Source organism: Phaethon aethereus (assembly GCF_964289735.1).
Source record: "Phaethon aethereus genome assembly, chromosome: Z".
Lineage (NCBI taxonomy): Eukaryota > Metazoa > Chordata > Aves > Phaethontiformes > Phaethontidae > Phaethon > Phaethon aethereus.
In genome coordinates this window covers 12,498,580-12,517,415 of record NC_138577.1, presented here as the reverse complement: position 1 = coordinate 12,517,415, position 18,836 = coordinate 12,498,580, and the positions used below count along the sequence as shown (strand labels likewise).

Below are 18,836 nucleotides of genomic sequence, written 5' to 3'. Positions count from 1 at the left end.
AGCCCTTGGTACTGTGCTTGGTGTCCCAGCCATGTCAATAGTCCTCGTCCTCCGGGTGGGTGACGTACATGATGGGCACCAGTCCCTTCTCGGAGCCGAGGCTGCACTGCAGCCAGTCACCGTCCACCTTGGAGATGACCTGCAGGATGTCCCCCTTGTTGAAGCTCAGCTGTCCTGCCCCGGTGGCAATGTGATGGCAAAGAGCTTTCACCTCACTGCAGGTAGAGGGAGAGGAGGAAGGGTTAGCTCACCACAGGATGCTCACCCCCCCGCAGGCACAGAGGAGCGAGGAGAACACCCTCTGCCTCTCTCCCCAGCCAGGTTCCCCACTGCCCCCCAGCTCCTTCTCACCGGCAGACTGCAGAGTTGCGGAGGATGGATGCACAAGCTGTGTCACTGCCCTGGACCATCCCCTGGACCCCCGAGTACAAAGGGGGCCAGGCAAACTGCCACAGGCAGAACCGTGCCGACCCCGGCCCACGATGTCGCAGCACCTACAGGACAGCCCCATGCTGGCACTCACCAGGGAGGGTGGGGAGACAGCCCCCGGGCCGGCTGTGCCACGGGGGGCACTTCAGGTGGCTCTGGCTGGGGGTGCTCCGGCTCAGGGGCTGCTTCTCGCCACATGCTTGCCCCAACCGTCTGGGCCACCAGCTGGAACACAGACTTGTCCAAGCTCAGCCAGCCAGAGGGCAACCTGCAAGGAGACAGAAGCAGGTAGTGGCAGGGGAGCGTACCTGGGAGCAAGGAGCAGCTGCTCTCATGGCAAGGTCATGCCTTAGAGGTCTGGCTCCATGCACAAAGTGCACTGTGGTCCCCAGGCTGTCTCCTGGCATCGTCCGAACACGCCATGGCCTAGACTGGGAAGGACATTTCCAGTGGCCATAGAAGCAGCAAGGGTATATAGATGGAGAGGCAGTGCGGGGATGTCTCAGCTACATGGGGCAACGTGATGCCTTCTCCTCATCTGTTGTGTGCAACAGGGATGGCTCCACATTCTGTTCTCAACAGGTGTTTTGGGGAGGGATGAGGTGATGATGGGGGCCATGCAGCAGGGACCCTTCCCCCAGAGAGGGGGCTTGGGAGCTGAGGCAGCGGTAGAGCTCAAGCAGAAGAGGAAAGCCCATGAGGTGGAGTGAGTAAGGGCAGCAGCCGAGGGGAAAGGTGGTGTGGGAGGAATTTAAGGCAGGCCGGCAGAGTGCCAGGGCTAGGTGGGTGTGACAGACCTCTACGTTCACACACTGCCTCTGATGTACCACCGTGGTGTAGCCCAGCAGTCAGCTATCGGCCTGCGCTGCTGCAACCCCAGGTTAACCAGCCCTTCCCAGCCCCAAACCACCCCTGCCCGTACCTGTTAGGCTGCCTGGGCTCTTTTTGCACCTTTCTGGACCCAAACAAGTGTCCCCACTTGATGGGCTGGCTGCCCGCTGACGCACTGGTGCTACTCTCCTCTTGGGGGGCTGCTGCTGCTGCTCCCACTCTTTGCTGATTCCCAGTCTCCTTCTCCTTGCTGCGATTCAGCTCTGTAAGCACAGAGTCTGGGGGGCTGCCCATCCAGAAGGGCCAGCTCCGTTCCTTAACCTCTTCACTGACTGGTACTTGCTGGGGCTTTTCCAAGGGCTCTTCCATGGCTTCGGGACTCGGCTTGCTGGCAGCCTTGGGCCTCTCCTCCAAGGTGCCCTCGGCAATAGGGCAAGCCTCTGCACCCTCCACCACCCCTTCGCGGGGCGGTGGTGCCTTGCGGGTCTCCGTTGACCTGGGCACAGTAGTCAAAGCCGCCTTCTTCTTCTCACAGTGAACAAACTTAGAGGCTTCAGCCGAGCCCTCGATGTAAATCTGAGAGCTCTGCATGAGCTGGTACCACCAGCCCGCCTGCTTGTCTTTCTTCCCCTCCCACGTGCTCTCTCGCACCTTCCTCCGCTCTTCCTCCCTGTCACCATCTCCACAGGGGGCCCCCACCCCCTTGACCCTCTCACTTGCGGCTTGCGGGGGGCTGCGACCTGGTGAGATGTCATCATCTCTGGCACGCACTTCGCATGCTTCATGGGCAGTGCTGCAGCCGTCGGGATCCTCGCTGCTGCCCTGCGTCCGCATCAGCTGCAGGGTGGAGTGTGCAGAAAGTAGCAGGTCCTGCTTCACACGCAGCAGCTCCTTTTGCTGCTGCTGCTCTTTGCCCATCTGCATCAGGTGGTGCTCAAAAAGGAGGTCTAAGTTGAAGGGCAGCAGGGAGAGAGGCTGGAGCAGGAGCAGGAGCTCCTCGAAAAGAGGCTGGCACACGCTGTGAGACAGGCACAAGAAGCCCACTGGCTGGTAGTGTGCCAGGATGATATCTGTAGGACAAGAGATATTAATTAGAGGAGACTCTGTTGCCACCTTTGTCAAGCCACCGAGAAGCTGCTGAAGCTACGGGGAAGTGAGTTGGACACTAGTTTTTGGTCACAGCTGTGGCTGCAGTGTGAGGCTCAGCACTGGTCAGGGAGCACCAGGTGCTCTGTGAGCTTTTGGCAAACTGTCCCAGATCCTGCTTCCAGTTGTGCCTGCAGCCAGGACCTGCCTGGCAGGCTATCCACCAGGATGACCTCTGCCACAAAATACCATGGGAGCAGGGTGCAAATAAAGACTATCGAAGGGTTGGCACATGTTAAAATTCTCTTCCCCACCTCCTGGAGGTGAACAAGGAGCTGCAGCTCTGGCCAGTACCAGTCCCCTGCAGAGAGAGGTGTCAGGGACAGATGAACATAGTCTTTCCAGTGACCTGGCTGAGCTGAACTGTGGATTGCAAGAGAAAATGGACTAGCATTTCTACCTGCAGCATTCCTCCTTCACTTCACTTGGCCACATCCGCAGTGCCTCCCCTCTCCAGATTTGCCATCAGGTCTCAGTCCCAGGGAGAGAGTTGGGAACAGGATTTGTGGCCATTTGGCCCCAGTGAGATAACAAACTTAACACCACAGACAGGACTTGTACCTTATCTTCAACTCCTCTGCCTAGCCTTCATCACCCTGACAAGCCCTAGCTTTTGCTCACACTTCAGCTCTTAACGATGGCTTGAAACAGATGGTTGTCTCCTGCTCCAGAAAACCAGTATGTTTTCTCTTGCCACACTGCTCAGTACAAAGGCAAATCTACTCTCCTGTCTGCTCCAGAGAGAAGTGCTGACTGCACATGCAGACCTGGGAAATGCTGTCAGTCTCCAAACCTGCCAGAAAATACTGGGCTGGACTTCTTGCAGTGCATGGGGCCCTGGGCTGAGCACAGGCTGAGCCAGCAGCACTCTCAGGGGTCCAGCAGGTTGACGGTGTCTGTCTCACTGTGCACCTAGCACTTAGTCATGCTGCTTACAGACATCAGGCAGGGGTTATCTGCATGCTCTAGAAACATTTCTGGTTGAAAAAACAGATACATCCAGTAAAATCTGCTTTTTGTGTGTCAGGATGTTTTCCCTTCAATTTCTTCCCATTTCCCACGCCTGAAGGGTTTCAGCTAAGTGTGCACATGTCCATTCATACAAAGCTCTCAGGCACCGGGCAGGGAACACAGGAATTTGGGGAGGGTTAGATGTCAGGTCCTGATGGTAGACTGAGGGATCTGCATTGGAGGTGATAGCCTTGGGTACTAGCTGCAGCTGGGAAGGACATGACTGGCCAGGCTCAGGTGGAGGGAGCTGCGTGGAGCTTGGATTTCCACCTGGGACTTCCCTGGTACAGTATGTAGTCTAGTTCTTCAGCTCAGCGGATAGGGGAGCAGCCCAGGCTGAGAAACCGACAAGAGAAATGCATGTCCTTCCCATGCTCTACACTGTGCAGAATTTATTCCCCAGTGCAGCCCATAGGCCTCAGGCTCTTACCTTCATGGTTGTAGAGGTGGTTGAACCAGAACTCCAAGGACCGGATACTGCAGGAAGGGAAAACAAGCCAGGAAAGAAAGAAAGAAAGAAAGAAAAAAAGAAAGAAAGAAAGAGTGAAAACTGATTCAGCCCCTTCATCCTCACTGTTGTACAAAAAGAAGTGTGACTGGAAAAGAGCATTTACACACCATGAACCTCAAGATCTAGTGAAAGGACAGTCGCTCACCCCCATCAGCATGCACTGACCACAGACACCCAGCCTGTCACGGAGCCATTCAGTTTGCTTTACATGGGCCATTGTGTAGCCATAACGCCTAATAACCATGTTTCCAGCAAGTTTCCTCACCATTTAGTTCCTACATCTTTGGCAGAGCTTAGCTTTGCTAAGAAGGGCTCACATGGAAGACGCAAATCATCTACAAATGTGAGACCGTTGCTGCAGGCTTGGCCCAAAATATGCTGGTGTCCTGTGCCATCAGGGGACAGCTGGGCCACCCTGCATGGGGAGAGCAGGGCAGAGCCTGCTCCTGCTTGTAGCAGTCCTCCAACACTTGGGAGATCTTGGGGACTCGGTTGCCACTGCCAGAGTTCTTGCTGATCACTGGAAAGGAGCAGGGAAATACCATCCTAGCAGCACTCAACCCTTCACTGGCAAAGAGACATCACTGCCGCCTTCTGTTTAACACTGAGTGTAGTGTGCACACTCCTTATCCAACCTGGAAAGGCCAGCCTGGAGTCCTGGACCAAGGCAACTTCTCCTTCAACGCCTCATGCCCTGAGATTCACTGGAACTCCAGGGAGCAGTGATTTATGCAGGGATTTCCAGGAGTAATTTATGCGTATGTTATGTCTAACCTTGTATGACCCCTGACAAGACAGACTCTTCCCACCTAATGTTTTGGGGATAAAACAAGCTGACAATGTTCATCAGTGGGTTACAGCCACCTCTTCTTAGTCCTGGCCTGGTAGCATAGGTTTTGATCCTTCTGGAGTTCCCTGAGGCTCAGAGCTTCTTCCTTCCCTCACCTACAGCTGTGGAGTGGCTTCCCAGGTTTCTTAAGCCTTTTCGTTGGCAACCACGCCTGCCTGCAGTCAAGAACCAGCACCTGCTGACAGCCCTGGACAATGACATGCAGACAGCCTAGGGAGCCTGCTTACTTGAGGAGGCCAAAGATGAATGCGTTGAACCTCATGATGTGGTTGGTGAGCTCCGTGTACTGGCTGATCTTGCTGTAGAGGCTGTGCAGCAGCTTGGTAGAGGGGCCTATGGAGAGAAGCAAAATCTTGAGATTAGTTGTGGTCAGCAAAGCCAAAACAGCACCACGCGAAGGAGCATCAAGGCAAAGAAAGATGTTGGCTGGGTGCCCATGCCCATTGCCCCTTCACCAAACACCAAGATGAGCTCACTCCATTCCAACAGTTAGATTCCACAAGGGAGATACATTGTGGTCTGTCACAGACTGCCACGACAAAATTCTGGGAGAGTTTCAATACTGCAAGGACCTGTCTCCCACACTTCAGGGACAATCACAGCCCTTGGCTCAAAATCAGCAGGCAAACAAAATATTGTGGTGGGTGGTTATAATTTGGGGTGTCTGCAATCAGAGGTAAACTCAGAGTTGGAGATTGGCCACAAACAGGCCAGGAGGCTTCCCAGCCCTGGATGTAAGCTCTTCATGATGCAAAAATCAGTGTGGCCCTTCCATCTGTAACCTCAGAAAGGACTTATCCTGGATGGTAGCCACTGCCACAATCCAGGGTGCAGATTGCTACTAGCAGAAGGTGCAGGTGTTGTGGGCATGCTTGAGCCAAGTGAGCTGTGAGTGCAAATTTTCTTACAGGCTAGAGGACAGTAGCTGTGCAGGGCTAAAGATGAAGGTCTAGAAACACTCTGGAAATGTAGAGGTGGGGGAAAGTAGCACTCGTTCTTTTTTTTTTAAATTGCTAGGGCCTGCTATAGAAGAATTTGGAAATTTTTGGGGAAATGACAATAAATATTTGGGCAGTGGCTCTCCTCTCTTGTAAGAAGTGGTCAAGGTGCACTCTGTTCCATGCAGGGAGACGGGTATTATTCTGCATTCCCATCTCTATAGTCAGCCTTCCCCAGCACCTCCCAGCCACAACATGGGAGTACTGCAGAGTGATGCGTATTGCTGCACACGCTCCATACCGAGCTGGGTGGATGCCTCCACCACACTCCAGGGGATGTTCCTCCTCTGGCCAATGATCATGTCCAGGACGTAAGCCTTGAGCCCATCACTCAGAATGTCCCGGACAGCAGGGCACAGGTATTTCAGGATGAGATGCCCCACGTTGGGGCTCACGGAACTGTTCCCCAGTTTGGCCTAAGGGACAACAAGCAACAGGGAGAGTGTTGGTAACTGCTCTGCAAGGTGCAGATGCATACAAACAGTCCAGCCCCACTTGCCTACTACAGACACCCAGCAGGCAATATCCAGGCTGAAATGATGCTCAGCGGCTCCTTGAACAGGCAGGCTCTTCCGCTTCACGCCTGCTGCCTCATACACCAGTTCTGGATTGCTCCCTGCAAGGTCTGCCCCAGGCTGGGATGAGGCAACAGCCTGGGAAAAGAGTATCTGAGCTTGGGAAGAGGATACCCTAATTAGAAGAGATGCTTGGTTCTGCCTACAGGTATAGCAAGGCTGTCCTGCTGGAGGAAGAAAAGAGTGGGGGATTTTGCTGCTGCTGTAGATTTTCTTGTTGCCATTTTTGAAGCAGGAAGTGGCAAGCCACATAGGAACCACCAGCACTGAGGAGTTAAGGAACATTTAACTCAGTGACATGCTGAGCTATAATTCCTAGGGATTACTATAAATAAACAGGGTGAGGTCAAAATGGATGGACAGGGCTCAGGTTGAGGTGAGGCAGCACCTAAGAGCCCAGCAGCAGCAGCGTGGTATCCTGCTGCACACAATCTGTGAGCTGCCAAGGGGAGTACCCAAAGGGGTCAGCCCTAGGCCTTGCACGTCATGTTGGTGGTCCCAGGCAGCTGTGTTCAGGGCACAGATTTTACCAGCTGAGCTGGAATTATACTGGCCAGTTGGCACGGGTCCACAAAGGCCCTGAACTGAGATTGAACTTCTGGGTCAGGAATAATCCTGTCAGATCCATCGAGCGTGGGAGCATCAGGGACGGGTGCTGCCTTTTTACAGGTGAATGCTCAGCCCTTGGCACGCTGACACATAATGAAATCCCAGGTCAAAACCACAGCGTTGTCTGGTAAGTAAAGTAATGGGGGAATGTTGCAATTATTCCCCAAACCAACACTGCAAGAATAGGAAATTCACAGTGAAGCCTTAAAAAGCTGTGGGAATCCCAACAGCTCCTGCACAGCAATCTCTGCATCAGCAACAACTGGAATTAGGGGCAAACTACCCTGGGCTCTAAGATTGAATGGGCTTGGAATCTGTCCCAGTCAAGTTTCTCCTTGGGGATGGCATTCCAGGACAGTTGTCATGTCCAAATACTGTCACATTGCTGGCCCAGAGTCCCCTGCCTGAAGGAGAGCATTCAGCATTGAGAGGCACCACAAACACGCTGGAATGTGGTAAACACTGCCTGGTACAAAGAGAAGCAAACTTGCTCTGCTTCTGTGTTATTCCAGAAATGGGAGATGAGGGGAGCACAGGCCAAAGACAGCCAGCCTCATGGGCAACCTAGAGGCACTCTGAAACTAGTGGGTTCATGGTAAGGGCTACAGAGGATGCCCACCTGCCTCAGATGGGCAATGACTGATGCACTTTTTTATCATTACGGAGCCCTGTGACACATCAAGAGACTGGGGACATTGCACTGTGTCCTGGCACCAGTGCCAGAACAGCATTGCTGGACCTGTGGAGGAGGGAAACACAACTCTCCGCTGTATGAGAAAAAAAAGCTGGTGTACTGCATCAGAGCAGAAGTCCAGCTGGCCTGGTATTCTTTCTTATAAAGAGCCATCAGTAAATACGTAAGAAAGAGTCAAACCAGAGCAAGCATATCTAATACTTGCCCTTAACACTCTCGCAGCCTACAACCACTCTCAACTCAGAGACTATGTAACATGGTCATTATTCCTATGTGTTTAGGAGACCTCAATGAATTTCCCTTCCCTGTGTTTCCCTGATCTTCTTTTAAATCTGTATACTCTTTTAGCACCCCCAGTATCCTGCAGAAAGAACTGTCATAGATTTACTACCTGCTTCATGGTGTACCACCAGCTTTGTTAAGTTTGTTCTTGGTGCTACTACCTTCGCTGGATACCCTGTAGTTTTTGACTGGGAGAGAATGGAGAGGCAATCTTTTTCCATCCTCTCCATGTCATTCACGATGTTGAAAGCAAGACGTACCTTCACCCCTGGATCCCTGCTGGTTCCAAAGTGAGCCACAATCAGATCAACAGCAGTGTTGATTGCTTTCACCAGACCTAGAAGGAAAGAATGAGTCTGAGAGCTACCTGAGAGGCTTCTAGGACAGACCTTGACTAAACACTTCATGAAGAAATCAGGCAGAGGTGTTTCAAGCCCATGTCAGCGCACATGTCCGCTCTGCCACAAACATGCAGAGCCTCTCCTAATTCATCACCAGATCTGTCCCTGCCTGTTCCAACACTCACCTATCAGCCTGAACAGCAGGACAACCTTTAGAAGTGGCTGAAGCATAGGACACCCTGTCAACATTCCCAAGGGACATGGATAATCACCTCCACATGCCATCCCTTGAGGGAGCAGAGATGGTGTCTCAGGCAATGAGTCTTTTGCTGCTCTGAGCCTACAGGGTGGCAGGGCAGAGGCCATACATTTAGCAAGCTATGTAATGACTTTCAGTAACAAGCCAGTGGTGGGTAATCTGACATCTGCATCAGTATGATGCAAGAACAGATGTGGAATAAAGGGCAAAGCTGCCACCTGGTAATCACCAACAGATAGCTGGCAAAAGCATGGGAACCTTTCTGCACATCCCTTGCCTCTGAAATGAGTCCGAGTAACTGTCAACAACCCAGCCCCCAACCCTGCTTCTAGCATGGGTTTCACCACAGCCATATCTTGTTCTGCATTGGAATCCTTTCTCTCATCCTTTTATATAAACAATTTACCATGTAGGACCCAACAGACCTTTTATCTAAATTACAAAATATCAGGCTAGCGCATCTGCAACATCACAGAGATACACAGGTCTACCCTTGTATACTGAGACAAGTGGCAGCACGCCCTGCCATAGGGCGATACTCCTGTGCCTGCCTGCTCTCTCTGCCCTTTCTTGTGGACTTAAGATCCTTTCTAATCATACTTCCTGGGACAAGAAGCTCAGACATACTCCATGGCACACTGCATGGTGCAGAGACCACAAGAACCTGCCGTGGAAACAGCCATGAGTCTAGGGGAACATGTAGTTATGATACTACAGTAGAGAAGGGCAACGAAAGAAACCATTATGTCTACAGAGATGAGATGAGACGAGACGGAGAGAAGCAACGTTTGCCATAAGCTGTGCTATGCCACACTCTCGTTCACGAGAGATGCATGGACTCACCCTTCTTCTGCAGCAAGTCAATGGAGATGGACTCTGTGTTGCCATCTGGGGAGAGGCAGAACTCAGCGGGGGGTTTCTCTGCTAGTGAGAAGTAGTCAGGGAAGAAGTCAGTGTAGGTAAGCTGGAGTTGCCTCATAGACTGTCCTGCAGGGCCAAGACAGGGAGGGGGAAGGATCAGTCCCAAGACTTTATACCAAAGCCTCTCCCACCTTGTTTGCATTTCCCAAAAGCAACCTGCACCAGCAGCAGTCTTCACCCCATCCTGTCCAAGGCTGAGACAGCAAGGCTACAGGCTTGTTACTCCCCAGCAATGGTTTGCAAGGTGAATCTGCACAGTTCAGCCCCACAGCCCACCCAACATCTAACTCCTGCTTGACTGGAGGCCCGTGGCCACTGGAAGATGCTCTGGGAGGTTCACTTTCATGGGCTGGTGCTAAGGAAAACCTTGCTGCACCAGACTGTCAGGGTTGCCGTACAGATAGCCCCAGCAAGTGGAGCCAAAAGTAGAGCACAGCGAGAATCCTGACTTGTCACACACAGGCATGCACAGGCAACAAACTACATGTCTTCTGCCTGTCCCCTAGGATGGCCTCTGTTTTCAAGGGTGACTTCCGTAGGAGCTTTTCCATGTGCTCAATTTCCATGTGGTTGACTCCCCAGCTCTGTGCTAGGCATCTTCCCGTGAAGGAGTGATGGAGAAACTGTTTGGATTGGCAGATTGACGTGTAGAGCTTTGGGGAATTCCCTCCATGACTTGAGGCTGGCCTGAAGAATGCTCAGCCTTCCAAAGAGAGACCAAACTACTCTTCCCAGAGGACTCTCAAAGGTTCAGCCAAAAGCGGCCTGCCCCTCTCATCCCTTCCTGCACAGGTTTTGGAGGACAGAGAAGATCTTAAAGGCAAAGCATGGAGAAAGCCGTGGAGACCTACGGTGTTGCCAGCTGCCCCATGACAGCTACAGACCAGCACCTACCAGGCTGCCAGGGTTGGGGCACATGGGCAGACACTGGGGCACAGACATGAGATCTCAAAGGGCCACAACTCCTGTGTGAGACACGAACTACAAGCTGGACACAGTCTAGGAGCACTTGCTGAGCTCTGAGCAGGCTCTTGGGCCATTCACCTTCCCCTTCGATCCAGCCCAGAGCTGGATCTGACTTGTTCTCAGCTCGTGGAGAAGAAGGGAGGTTCCACACAGATTGTACCCATCAGTGAGGCAATTTTCACCTTCCTCTTGTAGCCCTCAGACCCACTGTGAGCAGATGCATCACCCCTCCCACTCGGAGCCGGCAGAGCAGTGATGAAGCCAGGCTGAACCTGAGCCCCAGTGGCTACTGACCCTGAGCCCCAAGGTCACCTCCCAAGACCCCCCAGCAGAAAGGTGGTGCGCACCATTCAGCTTGCAGTGGAAATGGCTGCTGTTGAGAGTGCCAGGGAGCTCAAAGATGGGGTTCCCCCGGTTCAGCCGAGGCTCTTGCTGCCTTCTGTCTAGGCTGCCTGCTAAGCCGGGCAGCCCCGAAACGTGGTCCAGACCCAAGGGGTTTCTCCGCCTGTACTCCCGCCACTTCAGCGCTTGGGGAGAGAGGTGGTTCGCTAGGATGCCGCAGGCAGTGAGCACCAGATGGGAGGACGTGAGCAGGCAGAAGGATGTGGAGGAGAAACGGGGAGAGAGTGAGAAAGAGGAAGGACAGAGAAAGAGAGACGGCACATTAGTTAAAAGTCCATCAGCGTTGCAGGGCGTTAGCACACAAATATGAAGGGAGGTGGAGGCCACAGCCTGGCAGGGCAGGAGCCTGCATGGCCTTGTTGGCTGCGGGCATAGAAGGAGCAGGTTTGGGGAGCAAGAACCTGGCATGGGGTGCTGTAAGATCAGCAGCCCACACTGCCCTCTCCCAAGACACAGTGAAGGAGCCAGGACTGGAAGGACATGCTCTTAGTGTAGGACTTTCTTTTGCAGGCAAAGTGATGGTCAGGGCTGTTGGGCACCACAGCATCCAGATGCAATTTTGGCCTGGGCTGTGTAAGAGAGGGTGGTTCTACAGGGAGCAGCCATAGTTATAGGGAGATGGAGATAGTCTAGTATGTCCTGGCAGATGGGTACCTACCATTGAGGGGCCGTATTCCCATGCTGCTCAGGGAACCAGAGCTGCTGGACTCACTGCCACTTCTCCAGTGCGGATCTGCGTGGCCTCTCACTCTGCTCATCGGCATGCCACCCACCATGAGGGGTGGGAGGGACCCACTGTGGAGTCGGTACTCGGAAAGCGGTGGGCTTGGCTCCAGCGGTGCTTCCTTCTTGGGAACCGGCTTGGGGTTCTCCTTTTGCCTCAGGGCATCAGCTTTGGTGGCTTGGGTGGGCTGCATGGCACTGACAGCAGGGGAAGACCTCGTGGGAAGCAGACTGGCGGAGATGGGGCAGGACCTGCTCCTGGGGGGCTGGGTCTCTCCAGCTTTCTCTGCAGTAGGCGAGGAAGAAGAGTCCACGCTTTGAAAGAAAGGCACGTTGCATCGCACAGGAGAGTAACTCCCCAGGGGGGATGGCCGGGTTGTCTCGGGGACAGGCTTCTTAATGCAGCCATCATTGTGGGAGGCAGCTCCATCTGCTGAGCGTTGGGTCAGGAGCATGCTGTGGGCTTGGCTCCCCGCCGCTGATGACTGCTCTGCTGAGGTGGCTGAGGCTAAGGACTGGGAATTGGAGATCTGCTGGCTGGCAGGACGGTTGCTGGACAAGTTGTAGAGTTGGGAAAGGCTGGAGGCAAAATGGCTGTGCAGGGCACGGGCCTTGGCTGGCTTGCTGAAATGGTGCTGGAAAACAAAGGGCTGGATCGGCAGAGTCGTGGGACGCTGGTCCTTGCTGTAGCGTACCACAGGCTTGTTGTCTGTGCCACCACCTTTGGGGAGAGAAAAAGGGACAAAGTATGAGGGACGGGCAGAGGGACAACCATTATCAGTGCAGCAGATCACAGGCAAAAGGGAATGAGTTCTCAGCTGCGGGAGGAAGAGGATGAGCTAGACGCCAATGACACAAGCAGAGTGGTTCAAGTCTGAACTGGTTACAGACATCACGAGCTAGCAGGGTATAGACATATGGCCCCAAATGCAGTTTCCAGTTGTTGACATCTGGCTGGAAGTGTAGGGCACTGCACTGGGGGCTTCCCTCTCCTGGTAGCATCACCAGCTTCCCATCTCTTTCCCATCCCTTGCACCCAGGACAGCACAAGTCACGGCCCCAGGCGCCTGCCCTCGACCTGTCTCTGTCCAGGCAGTACCACAAAGACGTGGCCCAACACCCTGTGGTACAGCAAGACTTCTTACCCCGAAGGACAGTCCTCTCCCACCTGTGCTGAGAGCTCACCCCGCCAAGCACAAGCATTACAAGCAATAGCACCACAGCTCTGCATCCCACGTCACACTCCGTGCTGTTGGAAAGGCTGCTTGCTTCCCCTCTCCCTCCCTCCTCTTCTCTCCTGTAACTGTTCCTCCTCTGAGCAGACAGCTTCCTTCCTCCTCCTGCCTGTACCACATCCAAGCAGGACACCAGGACACTCCCAATCAGGACCACAGCAGAATTAGGAGTGCTTCCAACACTGGAAAAGGCAGGTCTGCTCCATCAAATGACTGATGGGGATGTCCTAAGGGTCTGTGCTGGGCTGATCTCCCATGAGTGCCTGCAACTCCTGGTGGGGCCACAATGTCCCGAGGGACGCAGCTGAAGCGTGACATGCTGCGCACAGAGTGCACGACACGCACAGCGCTGGGTGCACACATGGGGCTGATGGGGGTCCCTGATCACCAGCCACACCGCATCCCAGTGCAGCATGGCAACCTTTGCCTTGCCTCTGCCCCATGCCTCCAGCCCACAGCAAAACCTGGGACAAAGCACCTGTCCCAAGCAGAGCCCCAGTGTTACTGCTGCCTGTGGGGTGTGCCAGGCCTCCCTCCCCATAACTAGCCTTCAGTCCCTTTCCCTCTAGTCCCTTCTCAGACCCTCTAGGCTTGCATGCTGCTCTCAGCTGGACCAGGGCAGCTCTGCCTCTATCTCCAGCTGCAGGCAGGAGCTTTCTGCGCAGCACTGATACCTCTCTTGCTGTCACTGTGCAGAGGAAGGGACTGCAGCATGGGATGTGGGAACTGCTGGGATATATTGTCCTGAAGAGCTCCTGTCTGCCCCTTCCTCCCTGACCAGCTCTCGTTCCTTCTAAGCTCTCCCTCTGCAAATGAAGAGGGCTGCTCCCGTGCTGCCTTCTGCCAGCAAAGACCTGCCTTCCCTGCAATCCTGCACCAAGTGCACGTTAAAGGCAATACACAAAAAACTCCAAAGGCCAAAATCTCTCCCACACCTGCCACAGCAACAACTGAGAAGTTCTTCCTATCTCCTGCCAGAAATCTTCAGGGCATTAAATGAATACATATTGGGGGTTATCTATTGCAGCAATCCGGTCAGAGCCCCATTTTAGACAGGCTCTTACCTGTGAAGCAGGTACAAGAACTGTCTAGAGCAGAGATAGAGGTCTCCTGCCATGCTGGAGAAATGGCCATACCTCTGATGGGGCTGTCACACAGCTTTCTCACCAGGACATGTAAAGGCAGTATCAAGGTGGAAAGCAATTCACGTATTTCTGTCTTTCCCGCAGAGGGAATTGGGACAATTACTCTCCAGAGGAACCTTTGCTCCAATGCATGGTGCTGTGGAGGATATGGCCAGGATATTCCAGCAGAGACACACAGCTCCTCTAATCTCTGCGGGACTCGTGCTGTAAGCCTGGCAGAGACTGTGTAAGCTCCCTGACCCTGCATTGAGGGGAGACCGCTGGCTATGCCCCCTCCCTCTCCACCTCTGTCCCATGTAGCTTCAAAGAAGAAACTCTAAAAACTCCTCAGTGGTTCCATTCCCTGTCTGCTGGGAACATGAGTCTGCTGAGCATCTTCAAATCTCTGTCTTAGGAGCTAAAGATGATTCTCAGGGACTGGGGGAGTACAATGCCCTGAAAGGGAGACAATCCTCCAAGCTGCATAGACCCTAAGTGCTCATGCCATGTTCTCCCTTACATGAGACAAGAGGTTTGCACAAAACCTCAAGAGGTTTTAGAAATACAAGAACAAGACACTTGCACTGATCTGGGTCTGAAATAAGCACAGCACAGTTTTGTCCATGGAGTGGTAGACCAGGAAACAAAATGCATAGGCACTCGTCTCCCATCACCATGCAGGTTCCTCTGCTGCTTCCCTCATGTCCCAAAAAGCAGCCTTTCTTTTTACTTCTCCATTCTGCCTAGTTTGGATCCTTACCGTCTGCTCGGGCTCTAACACCTCTTTGTCCATGGCCACTGGCAGAGCCACCTGAGAAGCTGGCATCTGCCTCCGTCAGCAGGGAGAGAGAGGCTTGCTCACCTGCCCCATGGCCACTGGGGACCTTATCACTGGAGACTGAGTCTTTCGTGGAACACAAAGCCTGGCTGTCCCCAAAAGCATGATTTAAACAGAACCCCTCACAGCTCCGGTTCAGGCCGTGGACGAAGGGCATGGGTGGAAGACTCTGGCTGCGGCGAGCTCTTTCTTCAAGGAAGGTTGGACAATCCCGCTGTGTCTCAGGGATAGGGGAGAACTCCAAGGAGGAATCACCAGTGGACCGGAGCGGTGGGGAGGTGCCATTCTTTTTCCTGCCTTTAGCCAGTTCAGCAAAAGATGTCACTCGCTTCGGGGGGGAACTCTGGATGGGTATTGCTGGACTTTCACTAAGCTTGACTGGACAGCTCACCATGCGCTCCAAGGAGCCCAGCCTGCTGCTGGGACTCCTGTCAAGGTTTTGATCGTAGCTCCTGGAGCGCTGCCGGCTCGTGTTGAGGTTAGGTGGTGACACATTCACATAGACCTGACCCTCAATCCTATTCTGGGTGGCTTCTCCCTTTGGCTCCTCTTCACTGTGCTCCACATTGCCGCCTTCTTGTCTCAGGTCAGGCCTTCTAAACAGATAATATTCAGTGGGCTGGGCTGGGCTACCTTTGGTATGGTCTTCCGAGCAGCTAGTTATGGAAGATCCTGCCGGGCTGGGAGATGACTGGGAAGACAAGTCACATGTGACTAACTTATAATAATTCTGAGTAGCCACAACGAGCCGTGCTTGGCTCTGGAAGCAGGCAGTGAGGTCTGAGCTCTCTGAAGTGCAAGGCTCACAGTGAAGGTGGTAGGAGTTGCAGTTAGCATCAAGGACAGGTGAGGAGGAGTGTTGACACCCACACACCTTCCCCGAACTCTCTGGGTGATGTGACTCGCAAGACATCTTGGATTCTGTGGGTGATGAATGCAAATCCAGGTAAAAAGCTCCTGTGTCTGAGTGGCTGCAGAAGGATGAGTCACAGGACAGGTTGGACGAATTCAGGTTAGATCGAGAATGGCCATTCATTTTGTTGTAGAGAGCACTGAAGTTCACCAGCACCCCATCGGAGCTGTTGCAGGAAGAGTCACTGATGTAGCCCATCTGTTGGTCAATTGCTTCAGACTGACTTGATGAACTGTAGCAGCGACAGTGCTGGAGCTCTGAGCTGGAACAGCTGCATGTCCGGCTGTGCAGGGCATCCTGATTCCTCAGCAATTCACCTGTGTTCTGGTTCCACTCCTGGTCACCACCATCGAAGGAGAAGCTTGAGGAGCTGCCACGACGGCAGCTGCATTCATCCAGCTCCATGCGTTCTGAGGCTTGGTGGCACTGGTTCGCGTTGTTCCTCTTCTGGACGTCATCACTGCTCATTTTGTCCTCTTGTCCATCTACCACACCGGACCGGCTGGCCATGTTCCAGGATTTCACAATGTGATTGGAGTCGTGGAGGTGGAAAGGGGGCAAGGCCAACTCATGCAGATGAAAGGGAGGTTTGCCAGCCACAAGTGAGTTGTGAAGGTGGAAAGATTTTTGACCCAAGTCATCCCCAAAGATGCTGAGGTCTTCACCCTCACTCAGCAGGAAAGGGTTGTGTCGCTTACTGACACTAGGGACAATCAAATCCCTTGCTTTGCCTTCTTTGTTGTCTGAGGCCTCTGCTGAGGTTTCAGAGGTCTGGAGAAAGCTGCTGTACACCAAGGAATCAGTTTGTGATAGATCTCTGTCTGGAAGGGCAGAGGCCCGTGTAATGCTGACCTCTGGCTGGCAGAAGGGGTTGGTCCGTTTGCTCATGGAGCAGCACTGTCTATCAGGGACCTGGCAATGCACCAGGGGAATGTGATGGACAATCAGTGTCTCGCCAGTCAGTTTGGGTGGACTATCCATGGTGAGGAATGCTCTTCAGGACATCAGTTAAGCTGGTGCTACCCATGGACAGGTAGGGCTGCACATGAGAGGCAGGAAGGACACTTCTCATGAAGGAATTCAGATACCTAGAGAGAGACAAAAACACAAAGGAAGTCACCTCTCAGGAAATACGCAGTGACTATTTAAAGCATTCTTGGTTTGACTGAAGACTTCATGGGCCAACAAGGACCAAACAGACTGGTCCTTGTCAGCACAAGTACATCCGCACAAGGTCCTGAGTTGTCCTTCTTCAGGGAAAGCATCACAATGTCCCCCTCCCTGCAGACTTCTGGGACAACACTTGTGCTTCCAGCTGACCCCTCTCAACCTTATCTCAAGCGAGATACTGATTTCATTCAAGTAGCCAAAGAGCTGCACAGGCTTTGGGCCAAATGAAGACCTCACTGTGGATGGCACTGTATGCTCACAGGAAAGCTCACAGACAACACAGGGTCTGAAATGAAGTGTTTCACTCTGATGACAGCAGTCTACCTTCTTGCACCGTATTCAATATTGTTACCTGCCTTTAGGTACCTTGAACTTTCTTTTAAGAACCAAACACTGAATGGCACTGACAGACCTTGCAACGTTAGAGAGACACAAGTCCAGCCTTTTCAAGGCTGAAACTGGAAAGCAGGAATGCACTGGAACAGGAAAGCAGCAACAACCATTGCACTCCCAAATCCAGGAACACCCATGAGGTCCTGAGCTCTCTTAAGGGTGCCAGGGGAGCATGCCAAAATATGCAACTACTTATGCACACAGGGGCATCTCATGTGAAAAGGAGCGGATGACTCCAGTGGGGCCATGGGGAGCCACTGCTGATGGCTAACTATTTAACATAATAGTTAAATTTACCATAATGCTGTCCCATACAGCACATTGCCTTCGGCTGACCTGGTGGCTAAGCCTCAGCTCAAACTGATTCCTCTTGTGGTCAGGGGTGCCCGGCTCACAGGTCTCTGACATTCTGCCACATTATCTGTGGCACTTATCTGCTTATCTTATTACCTGCTGCACTTCACAACAGTATGACTGCCACAGCCCACAGTCCCAGCAGCCATGCAGGCAGGGCACTGAGCCCCACTCCTCCAGTGTTCAGTAAACAGGTTCTTAAAAATCTAGACAAAGATGTTTGCTAATGTTTGATATCAGAGAGCAAAGAATACATTCATTCCTCCTTCCCCATCTAACCCAGAGATCCAACCTGCAAGCACCTCCAGGACAGTCTGGAGGGGTTCTCCCTCTTGCCTTCCCTTCTACATGTTAGAGCAGCCAACGCAGAGAGCAGCTAAGGCAGCAAGGACAGGGAGAAACCACAAAAAACAATAATGATCCAGAGGGATTAAAAAATGACCTAGTGCGCTCATAGATCTACCACTTGTTCTGAAAACCCTGGCCCAAACACCCTTGTTCAGCAATCCACATCCCATACCTCATCCAGGCATCCTCAGTGCCCACAGCACCCTGACACAACATACTGTGATCCTGCTCTGGACTCCAGGACCCCAGGTCTGCTGCCACCATTGACCTTTAGACTGCAGAAAGTGGCACTCACAGTATCTGTCTCTGCCTACCTATCCCAGCATTTGTGGCTGATAATGGGTTTGGAGCAGAGCTGCAAAGGCACATGCGAGCCCAGGAGGGAAATTGAGAAATGTGGGCTAAGTGAAGTTAGAACAACAATGTCAGCAATGAGATAGCTCCACAGAAAGATCAGGAACTTCAGTTCTTTCAGCTTTGTGGTGTAAGAATAGAAATTAAAAGATGCTAAAAAAAAAAGATCAAAAGAAGTACTTTCCTCCCACGCTAGTAGTGCTTCTCACAGCCATTGGATGATGCTGGCAGAAAAAAAAAAAATCCCGAAGATGGAAATGGACCTACTCTGTACAGTAAACACCCAATGATGTAAAAGTTAATGCTAACACCAGTGTTAGTGAACAGACAAGCCTTCTGGTAGACTCTACCAGAGATGACCATGAGACCTGCATGAGAGGCACACTCACCCTTCATGCCTTCTTCATCCTGCTGGGATGTTTCACCCAGAATTAGGGTCTGAAGTGGAGAGGTCACCTGGACCACCTGGACCACAACCAGCTGGACTACTGTGCAACCCTGAACTCTCACCTGCCTATGGGCTCCCTAATGCCTGTATCACCCTTCACTCCCCTCACTT

General features: G+C 52.8%; 1 protein-coding gene across 1 annotated transcript; it reads right to left on the bottom strand.

Annotated features, from left to right (window-relative positions):
• RUSC2 (RUN and SH3 domain containing 2) lies at positions 1–16,863 on the bottom strand. Its single transcript, XM_082012744.1, has 11 exons — positions 14,668–16,863; positions 11,484–12,269; positions 10,771–10,971; positions 9,380–9,523; positions 8,197–8,273; positions 6,018–6,192; positions 5,006–5,111; positions 3,848–3,894; positions 1,352–2,330; positions 524–697; positions 1–215 (listed from the first exon to the last, which is right to left on the bottom strand). Exons 1-11 carry the CDS (start codon positions 16,637–16,639, stop codon positions 35–37), a joined length of 4,842 nt encoding a protein of 1,613 aa, XP_081868870.1. The 5' UTR covers positions 16,640–16,863; the 3' UTR covers positions 1–34.
• Positions 16,864–18,836: the final 1,973 nt, after the last annotated feature.